General features: G+C 37.1%; 1 protein-coding gene across 1 annotated transcript in view; it reads left to right on the top strand.

Annotated features, from left to right (window-relative positions):
- ABI3BP (ABI family member 3 binding protein) overlaps positions 1 to 22,413 on the top strand; it is a 289,016-nt gene that overhangs the window by 165,920 nt on the left and 100,683 nt on the right. Inside the window, exons 12-20 of the mRNA XM_023732852.1 lie at positions 308 to 382; positions 10,264 to 10,341; positions 11,636 to 11,710; positions 12,246 to 12,320; positions 13,198 to 13,272; positions 14,344 to 14,415; positions 15,257 to 15,331; positions 20,535 to 20,576; positions 21,655 to 21,699. Of these exons, the coding sequence (XP_023588620.1) occupies positions 308 to 382; positions 10,264 to 10,341; positions 11,636 to 11,710; positions 12,246 to 12,320; positions 13,198 to 13,272; positions 14,344 to 14,415; positions 15,257 to 15,331; positions 20,535 to 20,576; positions 21,655 to 21,699 (612 nt within the window). The remainder of the gene's footprint in view (positions 1 to 307; positions 383 to 10,263; positions 10,342 to 11,635; positions 11,711 to 12,245; positions 12,321 to 13,197; positions 13,273 to 14,343; positions 14,416 to 15,256; positions 15,332 to 20,534; positions 20,577 to 21,654; positions 21,700 to 22,413) is intronic.

Below are 22,413 nucleotides of genomic sequence, written 5' to 3'. Positions count from 1 at the left end.
AAAACTATTTGGTTATATTTCCTATAAATTCAGTAAATATTATCAGTCTGTTAATTCCTCATAGCCCATGTAGTTGGTTTTCTGCCTTCAAAAATGTCAAAAGCTCCAGCCTCTTTCTAACCACTAAGCAAATGCTCTTTGGATGGGGATACACGTTGATTTTTTTCTCAATACATAATGATTGTTAATTGAATCAGTACATGCTCTTTATTGCAGGCCTCTGTTAGCTACTTAACCATACCAACAACATATTTCTCTCTTGCTCCTCTCAAAAAATCTTAGCAAATTCCATTTCTTTTTGCTATAGCTTCAAGTGAAAAGCCATGGATCGCACCTACAACTAAAATGTCTGAAGATTCCAAAGTTCTGCAGTCTCAAACTGGTAATTGTTTTCATAAAAAAAAAGAGTGTTTAACAACAATTTTAACTTCTCTTGGTTTTATTATATTGGTTCCTTAACTGATTATCAATATACTTTGTAGTAGATCAAAAAGCTATCATACATTCTTGACACTTACATGAATCTCATTTTTCCTCAATACAAAAGCAAAATGATTTTTCAATTGTTTTAAATCTGGATATATTATTAGAAGTCTGGTTAGACTATGAACTATGAATTGGTTCCTTGATTTTCTAGAGGTCTCTTTAATGACATGAGAGCAGTAACAAAAATAGGAAGCAGGTATTCTACCAACCATTATCATTGGTCTGATTTAACAGCTTGAGTTTAGTATTTCCCTTACAGATAAATATTTGCTTCCTTTTCAACAAAATGTTCAGCGAACACGTGAGAGCTTACTATGTTCAAGATATTATACTAAGTCCTAAAATCTGTAAAGCTATTATTATGGTATAGAGGAGAGACCTCAGGTCTTGGAATTAATGATGGGCCTTAGTTCTCCCACCAGTATGTGCCTTAACTATTTTTCACCACTTTTCTGGGCCTTGGTTTCCTCATTTGTAAACTGTGCTGACTGCCTTTTTTTCTCCTGAGAATTCTTATGTACCACCACTACAACTGACTAGTTATGGTGCCTACAACAACTAATGCCTAAGATATGAATTTTATATAAAGCTTGACTTGAAAAGCTGGGATTGGAGGGAGGAGGGAATATGTTGGAAAGTGAAGGTTGTAGAGTTACAAAGAGACAAAAATGATACGATGGGTGATCCCAGTAAAGGAAGAGTTCCTTTTGCCTTTAATCCAGAAAGGGAACATCCTAGTCTTTTCTTGGTGGAGTGTGATTAGTGGTTAAGGCAGTAGGAAACATCTTCATTGTTTAGCTACCCCAATACTGCCAGGGCAACCTTAGGCTGCCAGATAACTTCCAATTGCCAACTCCAACCCTCGCTCGACCAAGTATTAGGCCTTGCCATGGGTTATAAGTTCAGTAAGTGAGGGTTGCAGGTGTGAGCATCAGCCCCAGAAGCTTTCCAGCCTGCCCTTACAATATTTCTGCTAATTACTATGATCCTTGGACTAGCAGCACTGACATCACCTGGGAACATGTTAAGAAGAGAGAAAGAACCTTGGACTCCACTCCAAACCTATTTCATCAAAATTTGCTTTTAAGCAGGATTCCCCAGGTGATTTGTATGAACAATTAAAGTTTGAGACCCACTACCTTAATCACTTTAGTCTGTGATATTTCAGAAACGTGGTGCAGGTAAAGAATCATCAGGTATGGTCAACTACAGTCCAGTTGACCTTAGATCAGTATAAGATTGGTTTCTCAAAGTGGATGATTAAGCCCCTCTTGTTTCTGCTAATGACCAGCGCTTCCATAAACTTGAATAAGTGTCCTGTGGCGTCTTCTCAACTTATGTTAAATTTCAAATTAAGCTTTAACAACATATGCATTATTTGTGATTTAAAGTGTTGATTTGTTCATGCCACCTATTCATTCATTTCAGTCTTTCTTGTTGTTTCTGATTAATTTTTGTGATTTTTATACACATACTAAGGTTCTGTTTCCTACTTTGGTTCAACTATGTGATTATTTCATTTCTTTTCCAGTTAGTAACAGCTACCTGATACAATTGTTTTCAGAATTAAAATAAGAGGGAGATAGAGATAGTACTTGGATGCTGGTCCACAAAATCATTGGTTCCATTTTTAATTGTTGTATCCTTTGAAAAAACAAGTTTTACCTGGTATTGATGACATTGTTATAACAAAATGAGCATGTTTTGTTTTTATCTGTTGGAATGTTTATGTTTACTATGTCAATTCCCTTCAGCCAAAACCCACCAAGAACCCATCTGTAGCTGAACAAAATTAGGTTTTCTTGCTTGTTGCAATGATGGAGAACACAGACCACGGGAAACTGCAGAATCTCTCAATCAGAGAGCATTAGAAAAGACTTACAGTAGGCTTATTTGGGCCTTGTAAGATTTGGAAGGAGGGTTCAAGGAAGTGAAGCTTTACTCTGGATTGGATACTGTCAGATAGGGGGAGAGATTCTATGACTGAATATCTTAATTCTTAACTAGAATGCAAGAATGACAGAGTAAAGCCAAAGCTGTCACTGGCAAAGAAGCAGCTGTTACTCTTGTTAGTGAGGATATGGGAACATTGGTAATTTGTGTGATTTGGGACAATGTTCATGTTTTTGTTTATGTTCTACATGATTACAGAGTGATCTTGTTTTTGTCTTGATCAGTCAGTGTCACAGTTTGGCTTTGTCTTATATTGGTGTTTTTTGAAATTGTTTATGTTCAATAGGAGAACATCCCAGCCTAGCTGTGGGTACCAGGCCAGCTCCTGGATGCCAGGAGCTACTTTTTTTTTCCTATCTCTTTTTTTTTTTTTAATTGTACGTTAGATGAATGTTTACAGAACAAACTCACTTCTCATAAACAGTTAGTATGTATATTGTTTTATGACATTGGTTAACAACCCTGTGACATGTCAGTACTCTCCCTTCTTGACCTTGGGTTCCCTATTACCAGCTTTCCTGTCCCCTCCTCCTTCTAGTTCTTGCCCCTGGGCTGGTATGTCCCTTTACCTCATTTTGTTCTATGGGTCTGTCTAATCTTTGACTAAAAGGTGAACCTCTGGAGTGACTTCATTACTGAGCTAAAAGGGTATCTGGGGGCCATACTCTCAGGGTTTCTCCAGTCTCTTTTAGACAAGTAAGTCTGATCTTTTTTTGAGTTAGAATTTTGTTCTACATTTTTCTCCAGCTCTGTCAGGGACCCTCTGTTGTGATCCCTGTCAGAGCAGTCAGTGGTGGTAGCCGGGCACCATCTAGTTGTACTGGACTCCGTCTTGTGGAGGCCATGGTAGTTGTGGTCCATTAGTCCTTCGGATTAATCTTTCCCTTGTGTCTTTAGTTTTCTTCATTTTCTCTTGAAGGAGCTACTTTTTTTTTTTTTTTTATCAATACCTTTTGTAAAACTCATTCTGCTTCAACGTTTATTGGATTTTTTTTCTACATTTACTTTATATTCTGTATCAAAAAATCAGAATATATGTTCTTAAAAAGATTTCTATACACTTTTGGATATAAAAGTCTGTGAAAATTCTAACTTGCATGCTAAATATTTAAATCCCTGGGCCTTTTCAATAGTTTATGTCAACAATGGAACAGGGTATTTGGAATCTCGAATACTCCATAAAATCTGAGCTATGTAGTTATCAAACATATTCTTCCTCACTTTAAGCCTATTTGCCCTAATCTTTCATTAGTGCTACATTTTGTGATCTCATTATTTGACATTATATTTTGTATTAAACCTTCTATAAAGTATGGTTAAATATGATTGTTTAATTTTGACTCTATTGGCAAATGCAATTTTCCTCAAAGTATATAAAGGAAATCATAAAAATCTGCTGTGTAATTATGTATCAAGATGTAAAATTATTTGTAAAGTCTGTATTTAAAAGGTTGGCTACATTTTAGAAATACTTAAGTGCTCATGACGATTATTCAGGAAAAGTCAGTTTTTTTGATGATACAATAGAATTAGTCTTAGATTCTATTCGAAGGTGGCCTGTTGACTATGATTTCAGTGTTATTACAGGGTGAGTTCTAGAAAATCTCTCAGTACTTTCCATCCCCACATGAATTGTGTTTGCATGTTTTGAATATACTCAATGAATCATCTCTCCACTGGAATAGCAGTTTTCTTCCAAGAGAGCCAAAGAATTGTATATGTACTATCATTAATCCTTCCAGTGTCCCTGGAGGCTAAACAAAGGGAATTATTATTTTCTTTTATCTTAAGGAGATATGTGAGGGACTTGTCTCTGAATGGGTAGAGAAGCAAAACTAGACCCTAATTTCTGTCTTTCCTAATCTTCTCTCCAACAACCCACTCCAAGTTAAAAGTAAAACAATGACATATACTTTGCTCTAAAATTTTGAGAATAGTTTTCACAACAGAGAGAATTAAATGTTCTTACTAGGGACAAGGAGCCCTGGTGGCACAGTGTTAAAAGCCCAGCTGCTAACCAAAAGGTCAGCAGTTCAAATCCACCAGCCACTCCTTGGAAACCCTATGGGGCAATTCTACTCCATCCTATAGGGTCACTGTGAGTTGAAATCGACTCAACAACAACAGAGAGTGGAGACAAGTGCTTCCCAAATGTACAAGAAACATCAAATAAGTCTTTGAGACAGGTTCGTCAGTCCCTGAAATTTATTCTTGTTGTGATCACTTATCTGTGAGCTGTGGTTTGAAGCAGGGCTGGATTAATAACCACATCAACTATTTATTAGCTATGTGGCTTCAGACAAGTTATTTAACCTCTCAGAGCCTCAGTTTCCCTGTGTATAAAATGGAAATAATATATAACTTTTTCCTTGGGTTGTTATGTCTTAGAAATAATGTATAAATCACTTACTGTAAGCAACAGGACATAATAGGTATCCAGTTATCATTCCCTCAATATAATGGACTCTAGTATTGAATGCATTCCCGTCCTACCACACTGCCCATCCGAAACTCCCCTGAACTGATGCAGACAATAATTATTTAATTAACAAAAGTAAGAAGAAGAAGAAAAAGACTCTACAGCTAATAAGTATATGAGCATATAAAATGACCCTTAGGTCTTCATTTCAATTGTATTAAAATTTTTGTAGAGAAAGAGAAGGATACGTGCAGTAGAGTTATTCTCAGAGCTCCTGCAACTCCATGCGAATGGTCTGATGTCCTAGAATCCCCATGGCAGAAACGGTAGAGCTTTATTTGTATCACACGGCCTCTCTGTTCAGTTATAGTGGCTGCCTGAATGAGTCTGTAAACTGGGATCTGAGACCCTGCCTAGTCTCAGTGTAAAATAATGCCATGATCACCTGGATGTGTTTACCATGGGCCCTGGAGGTGGGAGCAGCACCATAAATGCCATGTATTTATCATCCCCTGATGGGGCATGTGTGAGATTTCTAAAGACCTTATATGTTTGAAGGGTGGGGGGTAGAAATTAGCTTCTTTGTCCCTGGCTTGATAATGCCATCAGTATTAGGCCTCCTTAATTTACTTGACCATCCCCTTGAAAGATAATCATTTAGTATCAGGAGGGACTTAAAGCCCAAATCATAGAAAATGGTTGCAAACCCAAGAGGATTCAATGTGTTTGTCATCCTTCAAAAATCCTGTCCTGTGTTTTCTCCCCTCCAACTTGTCCAGACTAACTGAATTTTCCCTCCAAATTACTGTGACATATTACTAAGGCTTCTTCTCGTATAATTATTTATCTTCAACTTTGAGCAACAAGCAATTATGTTTAGCAGCTTTCTTCAACAGCATCAGAACTGAGGATGGCTGGCCTCAGTCTTTTTGTTAGAATTCATTTTGGGGGCTTCCATAGGAGTTCATCACTAATTATTTTCAGTACTTTGTAGAACTTTAGCAAATTGCAAGGTGTACTTAAGCTCTCTAACTTATTTAAAGACTTTAAGGTTGGCGTGATCATGTGCACGTGGAGTGGTATACTAGTTAGAAAGTTTTGGCCACAGGTGGTTTGCCCAGAGCAGTTGAAAGGAGATAACCTGTACATTTGGGCCTTATTGCCTGCCCTGGGAGGTGCTGATTCGTGCAGATCTGGTCCACCCAACTGGATTAAGCCCTAGAGAGGAGAAAAAGTAGGAGTGAGTGGTGGTGTGGATGCTTTGAGAGCAGGAAAATGGAATTCAAGTGTAGCAGATGGTTTACAGATTTGTCGTGGCCTCGGAGGAATTTATAGTCTCAGCCTTTGGTTTTCGTTCATGAGTATTTTCTCGTATGCAACATTTTCATAAATTTCAAGGCCTACCAGAAAGGTATTTTATTTTTCCATGAACTGAAGAAAGCGTTATTCATTTATCTAAGTGGTACTGAGAACTCCGTGTGTGGTGTTTGTGTTTTTCTCTTTCAGTGACTTAGACAATATTCCTGTATTTTTTTTTTTCCAGGTTACTTTATATGTTTTTTAGGCATTTCCATGCTATTTCTATGGCAGTGTATGGCCACGTAAGCATATGTCAGGTGGCTGGGTAGTAGAGGAAGAGATTTGTGTGCACACATATGTGTATCATGTAATAATTGAAGGACATTTTCATCTGTTCTTTAAACTACACCACAAAGACATTTATCCTTACTAAGAGCTTAAACTGTCCAACTGTCAAGCTTGCTATTATTTGTTCACTGAAATGGACAGCTTGCATATTGCGTGTCCAGCCTGTGCCAGGCTCTGGGATAAATAAATCTTGGGGTGAGTAATGAGCATGACAGACATCATTTTTTTGTGTCTTCATCTGAGAAATTATGTTTAAAAAAGGAAAGTCTTTCATATAATTATAAATATTCAGGATATTTGAATAAAATAAAGGGATATATTCTTGATAATTGGAAATGCCTTGTCTGAGTGCCGTCATATCTTTTCAGAGCAACATCAGGATATTTTTACTGTGGAATTTATATCTAATCAGCCAAGAAAAAAAAAGTAAAAATAAAACATAATTTAACAGTGTGGTTTTAAAAAGTTATAGAGCAAAATTCAGGGCAAATGGTAGTTTTAGAACAAATATGTTTTCTTTGTAAAATCTAAAAGTAAAATTTAGTTATCATGATTAGAAGCCATTACTGTTTTTGGAAAGCAACTAATATTGCTTTTTGAACTTTGAATTGAACTACCTCTTTTACTTGTTGTATTAGATTTCTTCTACAACTTCTGGTTCCATGTATATTCTATGAATGTAAGATCAGAGGTACTGCTTAATGTCAAATAGCTGGACAGTTTCATCCACTAAAGTATACATAGATGATAGAATGTGCTTGCTTCTAGATATGGTATAGTAGTAGGGACAGATTACCCAATAAACAAAGTAAGCACATGCTTAGGGCATCAACAAAACAGGGCCACCAATTGTCCGAAGCAAAGACCCACAGATGCCAAGCATACGGAACACAAGGAAAAGCGGACGCCACAATGGAAGGGAATTGGCAGGGCACTAAATGAAACTGATACCAGCTCCAGTGCGTGAGAATGTGCTGGCTACAAATAAAGTTCACTAAGGGTCATGAGGGCACCCGTGCACTAGGTTGTTTAAGCTATGAGGCCCCTACCACTTCAACACCTTCACTGACATCTGTCTCCTGCAGTCCTGTCCCATGTAATTGAACTTTCTTATCTTGGCAGCTCTCTTGGGAGTATACTATTTTTTCCTAATAAACAAGAGATTGGGAGTGGTCTGCTGATTCTAACTCTTGCTACATTCACTCACTAAAATTTTAATAATCCAGGTTGTCTCATTCCGCTAAAATGGCATACGTCACTTTTGCATTCAATTGCTAATGTTATAGTGGTATATAAAAAGTTACAGCATGTGTGTGTATACATATATGTATATAACTCACATATTCCTTTCGAATTCGTGAATAAGCAGAGGAGGGGGCACCACGGATTATCAGTGTTCAGGGCCCTCATGTGCATTAATCTGGCCCTGTATGGTAGCATGCAAACTGTCTAAAAATGGAAGGGTTCACCCCTAACCTTAGCTATGTATCAATTTTACAGCTGGAGCATTGTTCTAGAACCAGGGACGCCTAACTGTTTCATGCATTTTACTCTGGTATGAAAATGCACACAAGGATTTTGTAAAGAAATCAAGAGCTGTTGATTTTTAGAGAGTTTTTGAGAGAACTCCATTTTCGACACTGTCCTCTAACAGCTATTACTTCATAGTCAAAACATCTTGTTTAACCCAAGAATGAAACGAGGTGGCGGTGTGCTTCTCAAAGCTGCCCAAACAACATAAAACTTTGAGGGGGTTGATAGTATTTGTGCATTTTTTAACACTTTTTTTCTTTACTACTCAACTCTCAGAAATTCCAGAAATAGAAATATCAGGGACAGAGTCTGCTGGCATATGTGTATTTTACTCTGAAGTCTGTTTTAGAAAATACTTGGAAGTCAGAGGTCCCTGACAATTGGGAATTTCCAGACACGAGCCACAATTGCCAGAGGATGATGGTTGGAAGACTTATTTCCCCAGTGAAGTGCCATCTGGCAATAATTGGAGGGAAGATGGCAGTCTGGCTTGGAAATCCATACTGGAAGGGAATTGTAAATACGGAAAATAAGTAGAAAAGGGATGAATACATATCATCTCTTGGAATAAAAAGTATAGAATAAAGAAAAATTGGCCCAGTGTCACTAGATGAAAGGGAAATATGGGAGTTAGAATAACATAAAGAAAGTAGCAGCAATTTTCAAGAACAACTAAATAAAAAAAAGTCAAGCTACTAAGTCATAATTTCTTCCCTAGTATGAGACTGATAAATATAAGTCGGTAGAGTTATCCTAATGTATTTAGTATTAGATATAGCTGACTTTGCTAGATCCATGACAGGAAATTGACTTAAAGTGAGCCTGAGATCAGAGACTTGCCAGCATTTTTGTATTTGAAAGATTAGTTACACGTATATGACCTTTTAAATTTGCAGCTCGGTTAAAGAAAACTTTATATTACAAAGTTTTGAAAAGTTTATTCTCAGAATATTTGAATATTCTATTACTGATCACGATATTCTTTCTATTTTTGATGATTTTGCAAAGCAGTGAATTCACCTTTCTAAACTAAAATCTATTTCCTGCCTCTTTTTTATGTGGTACAGTGTAAACTGCACGCTACACATAGTGGAGTCTGTCACATGGTCTGATATGAGCTGTCTTGTGGCTTCAACCAGCAATGCTTCAAAATTATTAGTTTTTCTCTGAATTACAAGAAACCCAATGAGTAAACCTTCCCATAGCTCCCTACTTTTTATTTAATTTCTTTACAGCATTTTAAATGAGCAAGAACAGTGTCTACCTCATAATAGTTCATGCTTTCTCTACACCTCCGATAACCATAGTGACAGCTTTTTTTTTTTTTTTTTTTCCAGGACATTTTTGTTTGGGTGCTGTTTTTGTTTACAGGTTCAACTCTTATGTGAACATGAAAATTCTCCTTGTATCAAAACCACTTAACCTTTATTTTGAAGTTCATTCTACTTTCTTTATCTAGCGTGGAATATAAAATGTATCTTTAAACCTGCCTAGATTGTAGAAGGCCTCATGGCTCCATGGGGGTAACATAGAAGGAAAGCTGTTCTCAGTGAAATGACAGGAGGGATATTGTGAGAAGATAGTTCTTAGTTCTGCCATTCCTGGCCCTGCTGGTGGAGTGGAAACTGCATCGAACATGACAATCCTAGTGTGTGACCCCTGGCAAATGTCTTCACCTCTTTAAACCTCAACTTCTTTAGCTAGAAAATGGGGATAATGTCTGCCTCACTTCTTTCTCAGGAACGTTAAGAGGGTTAAATAAGCTGATATATGAGAAAGTGCTATACAAACTGTAAAGCGCTGTCCAAACATAAGACCTCATGCCAGTTAATTTTTACCAACCAGAAAGAATCCTTTGCAGACTTTGTGCAAATGGCTGTTTCCTAGTTTCCTTTAGCAGTCTCTCCCTACACTGCCATCTGACTTCATTTATGTTTCTGCTCTGAAGCTCTTTGATTTAGAGCTGGCACCACTTCATTATAAATATAGCACTTTTTCCACATCACCCCACAGGCCCATGTCAGGGCTTACCTTATAAAAGCTTTGGTTCAGGGCAAAGAGGACAAAAGGCAAGTCTCGGGGATGCTTACACATCAGTGACAAGGCTAGTAGTCCACACCCATACCTACTAGCACCTACATAAAACTGGCCATCTTCAGCTAGCATTAAAACATGTCATGACATCTTTCAAATTAATGTCTTCTCTCTTACTTCTTATTTTTTAGCAACAACTTACGATATACCACCTGTTTTTGCAAGCCCCACAGCATCAGATGAGCCTGATATATCAGAGCCCCATACAGGTATACACAGCCCCTCAATTCTGTCTTTGGATCCTAGGCATTCTGATTAATTCTGAGCCTAGGTCTTCTTTGCAGAGCACAAAAGTACACTGTCTAGAGCTCCACAGAGGAGAAATAGCTGTCTCTGTTAGGGAGATGAAATCTCCTACCCACTTCTCCCATTGACCAGTTATTTCTTTGCATCCATCAGGGAATAAGCTCTGTCACATGTGTGAGATGCAGATAGCTTTGGTTCATCTGAGGCAAAGTAATGTAATGGCCTGTCACTCTGTTGTTCAGGATCATTCTAAAAAGCCTTTAGAGAGTTTTCTTTAGAGCAGAGATTCTCAAATGGGAGGTGATTTTGCCCCCCCCCCCGCCCCGCCCCCAAGGGACGTTGGCAATGTCTAGAAACATTTTGGGTTCTCACAACTAGGGAAGATGCTACTGACATCTAGTAAGTAGAGACCAGGGATGCTGCTGAACAGTCTACAATGCCCAGACAGCCTCCAGCAAAGAATTATGGGGCTCAAATGTCAATAGTGACAAGGTGAGAAATCCTGCTCTAGAGTGATCACGTCATCCATCTATAGATGTTCAGTTGGGTCTAACCTTTGACATTCACTCACTGATCCATCTATAGTGAGCTGAACTCAGTCCAGCAGTTCTTTTCAACAAGCATTTATTAAACACCTACTAACCGAGGTACTGTGAGAGATTCAGAGTGAATAAAACTGGTCTCTTCCAGCCATACATATTGTTGTTGTTAGGTGCCGTTGGGTCAGTTCTGGCTCATAGTGACCCTGTGTACAACAGAACGAAACACTGCCCGGTCCTGAGCCATCCTCACAATCGTTGCTATGTTTGGGCTCATTGTTGCAGGCACTGTGTTGGCATACATATAGATCTGATACCTCATATGTATCTGATATTTTTGGTATATATAGTCTTATTTGTGTCATGCTAAATAAAGGCAAATAATTTCTAACAGCAGCATAAATAAGAAAAAAAGAAATAGAATACTAATAGCGATTGCTGTTAGCAATTATGAAATAAAGGGAAAAGATAAGAAAAACCAGGCACATATATGAAACACTGTTTTATCATGGTTTCTAATATTTAAAGTATGTATGTTTTTCAAAGTGAGCTCATCTTCAACTCCTAATAAATCACTAGTTTAAAAATGTTGGTCATCAATCTCTCAAGTGTTGTTGATATTTTTCCCCATCTGAGGCATAATTTGTTACTCATGAATTTGTATTTTATTCCTGGGACCTTCTACTGCTTTTATAAATGTTGACATTTATTCCAACAGCAACAAGTGATCCTATTCTGGATTCTGTCCCACCTAAAACTTCTAGAACTCTTGGAGGGCCAAGGGCAACACTGGGTAATGTTTTTAACAGAAAAATCATACTTTGTTCTCCATCGAAAGAAAATCCATGAGAATGCCTTTCTTCCAAATGACCATTGAATTCCATCACATCTAATCATTTTTCACCTTCTTATTTCTGAATATGTATGTATTCATATAGTATAGGCATCTTTTATTTTCCATTTTTGGAGCTCTCTCTCTCTCTTATTATAATAGATATTTTTCCCATCCTTAAAGGGGTGAAAAGCTTTGAAACCTGCATGGAATTCTTTCTCTTCATCATCCCATCTTGTATGTTTGTGGCCTGTATCACCTCATTTCCATGCATTGAGCCTGCCTGGAGTCAGCTACTGAACAATTCTCATCCTGGCTTTTTCCCTTCTTTAAATCGTCATTTCATCTACCAGCATTCGAGACTATACATGTTTTTCATCCTTAACCATATTCTTGAAAAGCATGTGCTTTGTACCGTCTAAAAGCATGTTAAAATTCTTAAAATACCTCATTTTAACTGGGACTATTTGGTGGGATGGGGTGTTTGTATTTTCAGCTCTAAGTGAAACATCATTTGTTCCTCAAAAATTGGAAATCTTAACAACTCCTGAAATACAATCTACAACACCTGGTAACTAATGACATTTGTGCAGTTATATGCTTTGAAATAACAGATAAAGTGGCAAAAAAAAAAGAATCAGTCAACTTGACCTTTTGAGAATATTTTCATTACTAAACATTTCCCTTCATTCTGTACCATGAAATTTTTCAAAGATCTGGGTTATGTATCATACTTAGCCTTGTGATAATCCTCAAAGAATTTCCTTAATTCTAATGTCTCTGTATGTCAAAGAATTATTTCCCTTGTTTAGTCCCTCCAGCTGGAAATCCTTCTTACTGGAAAATACCAGCAGAATTATAGATTATAATTATTTTAAAATATATTCCTTTCTGTTTACCATATTTAGATACCTCTTTGGCAGAGTACTTCCCCCAAAGTATTTGTAGTATAAAGAGTACCAAGTATATTCTGTAATCCTTCACATGATGAAAGTGATGGGTAAAAGAGAGGTAACAAAACCTACATTTTATAATAAAAAATTATTGGAATAATAAAGTTTATTAACTCAAGGTGAGGATAGTAATGAGCTACAGAATTAAAGAAGTTCTCTAAATCCCAGTTTGTGCTTCTCCCCTCCTGCCCAGTAAATCATCCTTTCAGTTCTTTTTAACTATACCATGTGTTCTGAAATGCCTCAAGGGTGCCCACTTTCTAGTACTTTTCATTGAATAGTGTACCTTTCATCCTCATATGGAAATTAAGCTCATTTTGGCCCAATCAACAGTTTTTTACTGAGAGCCTATTGTGTCTGAAGCATAGTATGGGCACTCTAGGGATTCAAAGAAATGTAAACCGTGTTTACACTCAAGTGGTTTACAGGTGCAAACTGTTTGTCTCCAGGAAGTATCATTTATCAAAGCTATACTACATCTTCTTTTTTCAGCAGCTCCACAGCCAGCTACATCTATTCCTTCTACACCTAAACGACGCCAAAAGCCCAAACCATCAAGAACCAAAACTGGTAAATAAGTGTCTCTTTAACCTATCAGGATATTTAAGTCCAAATAGAAAATGTCTATCTCTCTTTCATAGGTTAGTTTCTTTACAAAATATAAAATTAACTCAAGATGAGTAATAGACAATACAGTAACAAAAATCAAAATTTTCCAGTAAGATTTCATTAAAAATTATGCATGTGATTTTCTTGCCTATAAATGTTGGTGTAAACCTAGAAATAAGTCATGCTGTCACAGAATTATAGAGTGAGCTACATAGTGTAACTCATTTTCCTGCTTTGCATGTATTTCTAAGCGTTTATTAGGCCAACAGTTCTGTTTTTTGGTGCCTATTATGTTTACAGTTTTGCCCCTGGGACTAGGACAGTAGCTGAGATGGAGAGGATGTGACTTCTGTTTTCAAAGTGCTTATAACCCTAAGGAGATAAGACATATCAAACAATGAGGGAGCATCATAATATTATATAACCTGCTTGTGAGATTGTGGAGCCCTGGTGGTGCAGTGGCTAAGAGCTCAGCTGCTAACCAAAAGGTGGCAGTTCGAATCTACCGGCTGCCCCTTGGAAACTCTATGGGCAGTTCTACTCTGTCATATAGGGTCACTATGAGTCGGAATCCACTCAATGGCAATGGGTTTTGAGAGATTACAATACTTGTGTAGAAGCTCAGAGAAAGACAGTGAGAGTTGAGGATGCAGGCCTCAGAAGATCTGTAGAATTTAAACAGAGGAGAAGGAGAGGGGAACTGTATATATCACAGCACTGAGTTTGGGTGGTAGAGGTAGCTTATCAACCTGGAGGTTGTATTCTTCATTGTCAAATAGTATTCTCAGAATTATGCTAAACAAATTGGGTTTTGCTTATTGCATTGTATTATTAATGAAATTTTCTATACTCTATATTGTTAGAACTGAGTTTAAAAATTCTTTCACAAAGCTTTCTCTCACTGGATACTTTGTAAACACTGACTATTAAGTATTGCAGGATTTTAAAAGGCTCATTCAGTTCCTCTTTGGAGGAAAACTTTTTATTGTCTCTAGGGTATCTTAACCTTTTTTTCCCCCTTTCCATCACCAGAAAGAACAACAAGGCCTGGAAAAATTACATCCAAAATTTCTAAAATCCCTGAACCTACACATACGACACTGGGTAATAATGATATGTCCTTAGATAATGTGTTATTTCATCATGGAAAATCAGTACGTCAGCTGTTATGTAATGTCTCAATACCTATTCTAAATGACTCTTTTGAACAATACTGAATATCTCTTCCAATGCACCATCTCCGTGAATACCCAGGCTGTGGAGAGCTGGCCCTATAACCAGGAGATCCGAGCTCAGCATTTATGCGTTCTCTTGTGCCGTAGAAAGCTGTTGAACCATTTCTGCTTCCTTGTCTTCTATCCAATTATTGAATTTGAGGTTGAGTTTCATATATCGTTCCCTATTTTTTGAGTAAGGCCCTCAAGTTCAACTTCAGACTTCATTTGGAAAAAAGACTTTCTATTATAGTGTTAGAATTTTTTTATGCTTCAGATAGTAGCACTGTACTTATCAGTGAATATAAATTTTAAAACATTTTTTTTTCTTGTGCTTAAAGACTGATGTTGCTAAAAATATAAATAATGAAAATTTGACTGTTTTTTTTTTTTTAAATCATGGATCAAAAATCACTGTCTTTATGTAATTATTGTGATTATTTAATTGCAATGCTATATCTGTGTTTTTCTTCTACAGAAGTTAAATATACCCTTGAGATTTTTTTTAAACCAGATGAAAATATATCACTGTATTTACCTTTCTGTTAGATGCTTCTTTGCAAATGGAGCATGAAATTTTTTTTTTAATGGAGTATTTCCCAAATTTTCCAGGATGATGGGTTTATTATACTTAACACACATAGTTTGTTCTTAGGTTTTCCTTTTGTGGTTTAAGACACTGAAATGCCTAAGTATTATTTGCTGACTATTTTGTTTCTTTATTTTTCCAGCTCCCAGTAAAACACAATTTATTTCTTTGAAACCTAAACTCTCCCTCAGCCCAGAAGTGACACACACCAAAGCTGGTAATTACCCTAAACCTTTTTTTCTTTCTTTATTATTCCAAAACTAGGGTTGAAAATTGTGTTATACATCTCTGGAGCAAGAACTTCTGATTTGTATTTTGGTATTTGACACATTTTTCCATGGAAAGTGCAAAAATGCAATGAAACGATCTCATCATAGCCATCCCCTCTGATACATCACAGCGTTGCTCTGAGCTCTGTGGTAGATCATTATGTTCGTGACCATCACAGAGAAGACATAGAAATGTAATGATATGAATGATTGAGTACTCCTTTGTCTAGGACTACAGAATAGTTTCCAGTACCAAAGTTGACTGGAATTCTGATCACACTGCACAATAGCCTTGCAGCTGGAAAGTGGAGAAGTGTTTTCCATCCTCCAAAGATCTCTGCCTTGTTTGGGGGCCTCTCAGTTCTCAGGCTGCAAGACTAGAAAGGGTTGTGTTTTCTCAACGCACCAAGCCTTCTTTCTAAATTGAGACTGATTTTTAAACGCTGATTTCTGTTTACTTCTCAGAAGATATTAACGGCCTTTTGCTAAAGAAAAGAAGGCTCTTTTGCAGGAAGGGATCAATCCATATGTATAATTTAAAACAGCGACAATTACCTGCATAAAGATTGTGGGGCAAACGGAATGAGTAAATTCATTACATTTTCTGTTGGTCCTTCATCTATACATCAGTCTTAAACATTGACTTGTAAAATAAGTTTGGATACAGGGACCTTTGCCACAAGTACATTATCATGGTCATCCAAATTTCAGATCCTTAAGTCTGAGAAAAATATATTTCTCACCATAACCTTTCATGGATTTTGAACTTGCATTTCCATTAATGGCATATTTACTTGTAGGATTATTAAAGCAAGAGACTTTCGCTTAGTTGGGCCTGATTTGTTTTTGCAATGAAATGGGTAAGGAAGAAAACTGTAACTGCTCAGAAAAAATTCTCATGACTCCTTTGGAAGAGGCAGTGAGTAATATTTCCAGGTGTGGGTGTCAGATTGGAGGAAATTAGGGATTAGGCAAAGGGAGTGTGGTTGACACTGTGGCCATGGGTGAGGTCTCCAGTTACAGAAATGGAATGAGAAATCCCACTCGGAGAAGTTATTCAGAGAAGGCAGAGAAGCTTATAAAACTGAAGAGTCTTTGCAGTTAAATCAAAGAGCTCCAACGGTTAGCTATATAAGAGGGGTTTCCTGTACATTTATTAAAAAACTATGCTTAGAGGGATTTCAGATAAGATTGTAACTAGTATAAAAGGAGGCCCTGAGTGTTGCAAATGGTTAACGTGCTCGACTGCTAACTGAAAGGTTGAAGGTTTGAGTCCATCCAGAGGTGCCTTTGAAAAAAAGACCTGGCCATCTATTTCTGAAATATCAGCCATTGAAAATCCTATGGAGTGCAGTTCTACACTCACACACATGGGGGCACCATGAGTTGAATTGACTCAATAACAGCTGGTACTGGAGGTAACTATTCTGTTGATGCTGTGTTTTGAAGACAAAGCTATTACCAAGCAGATCAAGAAATGACTGTATGTTTAGGTCATCAAGTCGAAATGAACATTTCTCCAGTGTAATTATTTCTGTTACTACAAGTTAAAATTTGAAGACATCAAAAATTTCCCCCGAACTTCAGTTACAGTTTATACATCATAAGGTACATTATTAATTTTGGAGGTTTTAAGAAAATACTGTAGAGAGAAAATTTCATCGTAATAGAAATAAGGGTGGAAAGACGTATTCTTGCCATTCTAATGTGTTTCAACAAAAAGTCTGCTTAACTGGCGTTTCCTTTTCAAAGGTGAAGAATTATTTGGAAGATGATAAGTTTATATTCTTTTGATTTCTACTTTCTAGTCACCTAAAAATATGCCCACTTTTCCCCCAACAGCAAGTATAACCACTTCAGAATCTGCACCTAAATCTACACCAACTCCTGTTGACCCTGAGTGTTGACCTTGAGTGTTCCACTGGATCCTCGCAAACTACGGCTTTGGTTTTAGGGCAGACCATCTTTACAGCTCTGTTGAAGATTTCTGTTCCTAGCCAAGGTTCAGAAGAGCAAATAAACCAGTGAACACTTTTTGATTGGAATAAGTCACTGCCTTTCCTAGCCCTTCCCACCCTCCTGTTTCTCCCTTTCACTTTCCACATGGGCTGCCACTCTGCTGGTTTTCCTTTGCAGTTAAACTAACAAGTACAAATCCACTTTGGTTTGGGTTTGTTTTATAAGTAGATTCCAGTGCATTTTTCAAAAACCACAGCCACCTCCCATGTCCCAACGCTTTTACCTCACCCAATAAGAATTGATTCCTTTATAAAGGTTTAATCTTTAAGGTTGTGATGGCATTCAGGTCACCAAGTTTTAAAGGACTGAAAAAAAGGAGGGAGTCGCCAATTACAAATCTTTGATTCACACAGTTTTCTTACGTGGTGGGTACAGTTGTGAAGTGTGCGCATTACTAACCACGAATCCACGAGCAGCTTGTTTTTGTCTTTGTTTTGTGCTGAGGTGAGTGGTTAGTCATTTGCATGCCACTCAGTTTTCTAATGGAATTTTATACCTTTATTCTTAACAACTTCAGGCTGTCAAATAAAGGAGGTCCGATCAGAAGATGTATTTATTTTTAGTACTGACATTGATTAATTTTAGCATTTTTTAGATTCAGCTGAATTTGAAGCTTTATTGATGGGGTTCTGTCCTTATTTGATCTCAGTCTTCGTCAGAAACTAAAAACTGCAGATTTTTCTTTTATACAGAAAACCTGTGAGAGCTGGAACTCGACAGAACTGCCTTGATTTTTGGGGTCTTGCAAATTTTCCACCTTTGACAGGGTGCAGTCTTACCACTTTTCTATCATTCATTTTAGTGAAAAATATTTGAGTTTTCCTCCTCTGACAGATTTCTGCCTCATACAGGTTCCAGCTTTCACGGGTTTCATTGTATGTACGAAACCAGCATTCTTCAATCTATGTGAAGGATAAAAATCTATGTGTAACAAATCATATTTAGTTTTTCACATTGTCAGAAGGCAACTTCGTAGAAATTAAAACATGAATTGTAAACTCAAAGTATCAAAATAATGTTTTGCTGTTTGCTATTCTCAGATGTGGCTACCTTCTTGATATTTATTATATTTGTATGTATTAAGATTTAGTTTCCCTTTATCATATAGAATCTGAGACACTGTGAGTACACTTACTTGTATGCTTGCATGCACTCTCACGCTCTCTCTCTCGCACACACATACACACATACTCACAGATACATACAGAATCCCTGGTGGCACGGTAGTTAAGCCCTCAGCTGTTTGAACCCACCAGCCACTCTACGGTAGAAAGATGTGGCAGTCTGCTTCCGTAAAGATTGCTGCCTTGGAATCTCTATGGGGTAGTTCTACCCTGTCCTGTAGGGTCAGTATGAGTCAATATGGGTTTTTCATGTGTGCTTCAATCTGATACATCACACTACTTTGCCATTCCCCTATTATAATCTATTTCTAGACAAGCTCTACCTTTTTTTTTTTTAATTACCACTGTTTCATTTTGCTCTATCACACCTAATTTTTACTCTTCTTTATTCTTAAAGATTTTTTGCCACAGACATACTAGTGCATGTTGCTGCCTTTAATTGGTACCTTGTGCTATTATGCATCGATTTCAGAATAGATGAAAATTCTCTCTCCGCATTTTTTTGGTTGTTGTTATTTTTGTTCTGTTTTCTTTTTCAGTTGCTATAAGAGTCACTACTTGCTTCCCTCAAACCCATCACATCCCCTAGTCCAGAAATGTCAGGGATAACTCCTGTTAAATGTCATATCATAAATGTATAGGTGGCAAAGTGATTTAAGTTTTAAGACGGTCAATTAGCTCCATATTAACTTCTCTCTGTAAGATAAAATAGTCTTAGGTAGAATCTTTACTTTTTCTTTTGTTTAAAAAACAGAGCTCTTTTTTTTTTTTACTTCTCCTCTAAGGAAAATAATCCTTTTTTGTTCTGTAGAGTAATAAGCAACCTATTTGATGCTCTCTTTAAAAAAGCTCAGACAGACATCGTAACCAAATTACATTCAGCAAGAAGCATAATTTACCTACTGCCAATTTCAATGAATGTTGAAGGCTTGCTATCTATCAGAATATTTAAATAATATTCAGTTATTCAACTTATTCAATATTTCATGAAATCTAAGACTTTTTTTTAACTCCTTTTTAAGCAAAATAGAGTAAATCTCACATGTAAATTGGTTTCTTTATCAACAATAGCTGCTAGTAAATATGGTGAAGACCATATGAACACTTGTGGCCCCTTTGGACCAGAAGTTCAGTTCCTATCTTTCATGAAAGAATATTGGGTCCAACAAGGCTGAAGACCTTTCAAAGCTAACAGCACAGAAACTTGGGTCTATTGTGTCTTCTGTGTCCTTGGATAAACCTGTATTACATGCTGGATGCAAAACAAAATGACAGGTGACAGGGCACTTAGAACAACCTCAGAAAGACTACCTGCACTCCCTTTATCTTAGTTATCTAGTGCTGCTATAATAGAAACATCACAAGCGGGTGGCTTTAACAAACAGAGTTAGATTCTCACAGTTTTGGAGGCTGCAAGTCCAAATTCAAGGTGCCAGCTCTAGGGGAAGGCTTTCTCTCTCTGTCAACTCTGGAGCAAGGTCCTTGTCTCTTTTAGTTTCTGCTCCTGGGTGATCTTCATGTGGCTTGGCATCTCTCTTTCCCCATCTCTGTTTCCTAGCTTGCTTGTTTAATCTCTTTTCTATCTCAAAAGAGATTGACATAAGACACACCCTACTCTAATCCTGCCTCATTAATATAACAAAGACAACCCATTCTCAAATGGGATTATAACCACAGGCATAGAGGTTAAATTTATAACGTATTTAGGGGGACACAGTTCAATCCATAACACCCTTTAAACTAGTATTTACTCAGTCACTGGGGGCAGTCTTCAAAATATCAAGTAGTGGGCAGAATAGTTGAAAATCAACAACAAAAATCAGAATTTTCAACTTTTATTATTGTGGTTTGTGGAGAGAATGTGGGTTGATTGAGTTTCACTGTCATAAGCCAGTAGAACACGATTGTTCACCAATAAGAGAACATTCCTTATGACAAAGGAAATTTAATTTCTAGCTTAGATGGTGCTGTTCAGCATTGCCTTTGATATTGCTTGCTTTTCTTGCAGCCCTGGAACCTCAGACTGCACCACCATCACAGTCAACAATAGGTAATAGTTTTCTTTAGCAGGTGAAAAAAAATGCTCTTTCTTAGGCATTCTGTATGTTCAGTTTAGGGGTCCCTGGGCAGTGCAAATGGTTAATGCATTCGGCTGCTAACTTCAAGGCAAGGTTGGAAGTTTGAGTCTACTCAGGGGTGCCTTGGGAGAAAATCCTGGCAATCTGCTCTCAGAAAATCAGCTATTGAAAACCCTACAGAGCACAGTTCTACTAGGACATACATGGGGTTGCCATGAATCAGAATCAACTCAACGTCAACTGGAAGTGTTCTGTTTTGTGCTTAGCTTTGCTTATTTTTATTATTTTTTTTTTTTTAATATTTCACAAGTGTCCTTCATACCTTTTCCTAGCCTTTTTGCAGAAGACACACTTTCTGCCTGTATTGACTGAGCAAAGGCTCTGAGACAGCCTGCAAAGCCATACTCCTCTTTGGCCTTCAAACGTGATTTTTGATTTGACACATTCTTTAGTGTCCTTCCTGATATTTGAGGAGTATGGCCTGAGCTTGTTCTAACTTGGTTATTCCCAGTGGAGGACCAAGTCTTCCCTAGGACATATTTGTGCTTTCACTTTTGGAGGTGTTTTTCTTCCTTTCGAAGCTCTAACATTTGCAGATTTTCTTGGAAAGCACTATGGTCTTTCCAGATCTAATATAACCCAATGTGTCACTAGGAAATCCATTCAAAGAGAGAAAAAGAAAAACAATTCCCAATCTTTATAGCTTCTTTTTCTTCAAGAGAGCAAAAAATATGTTCTGTGTGGTGCCATCTTTGCCAGTTACCCATATTTTCCTTCATAACATGAACTGCTGGTTACTTAATTACATTCCCATCTTCCACATGAGAATCGTGCCTTTGTTTTTCTGTCTATCTTTCCAAATTTAACTGAGCAGCCACGTTTTTGTTCATTTTGTCTAAAAACAGAAATTTATTTCTTATGTGGGTAAATATTTCACCATTTATATTTATGCAACCTAGTAATTAAAAATTGAACATTTTCCATATTTGAGTAGATTTCATAGTTTCTTCCTTTGGATTTGAATCCTTCCTTGATTGATTCTTCATGCAGGCTTGGAACCTGAAACATTGGGAGCCAAACCTTCAACAACATTAGGTAAAGCAGTCATTGAGTGGGTGACCTTTGTGTCCCCTTTTTTTCACTGTTGGTGTCTTCAAGTCAGAGAAAAATATGTTAAAGAGAATATCTAGAAAACCAAATCCCACTCACAAGCAGAGTTCTCCCCACGATCTCCCTGTCCAACAATCATCCAGCCTCTACTTGGAATCCTTCAAGGTAGTCCATTCACTGCCTTAATTTGGGGGCAGAGTTCTTCTGTTTAGAAGTTTCTCATTTACCAAATTTTCATTTAAATGGAAGCCTTTAATGTCAGGCTTACATTAATGGGTTAGTATGTTAATACCCATCTTGTGCATGTGTGTTCTCTGTTCTTGTTTCCAAAGAAAAATTTTAAATCCTGTCTTCTTATAAACTTTATTTCATAAAAAATCACCTCCCTTGAAATCCTATCACAGAATTCAGAACTTTGTTGCATATATTGTTGGTTTGTGTATTTCTTTAATGCTAAGTGAAAAATCTGACCATCTTGAATCTGAGGCCAAATAAAATTTTGATTTTCATTTCCACTCGCTTCTTATGAGCAACTCTTCTTAGGCTCCTGTTGAACACACACCTGCAATATGTTTATGTGACTGCATTCTCTAAGCTGTATAAGGTTTTGAGATTTTCCATCTTAAAATGGAAGAATGGAAGGATCTCTTGGACGATAATTGTTTGTAAATCGTCAACTTAAAAATAATTTTTTCAAGA

Source organism: Trichechus manatus, unplaced genomic scaffold (assembly GCF_000243295.1).
Source record: "Trichechus manatus latirostris isolate Lorelei unplaced genomic scaffold, TriManLat1.0 scaffold00055, whole genome shotgun sequence".
NCBI classification, from domain to species: domain Eukaryota; kingdom Metazoa; phylum Chordata; class Mammalia; order Sirenia; family Trichechidae; genus Trichechus; species Trichechus manatus.
This window is presented reverse-complemented; position numbering and strand designations above follow the sequence as displayed.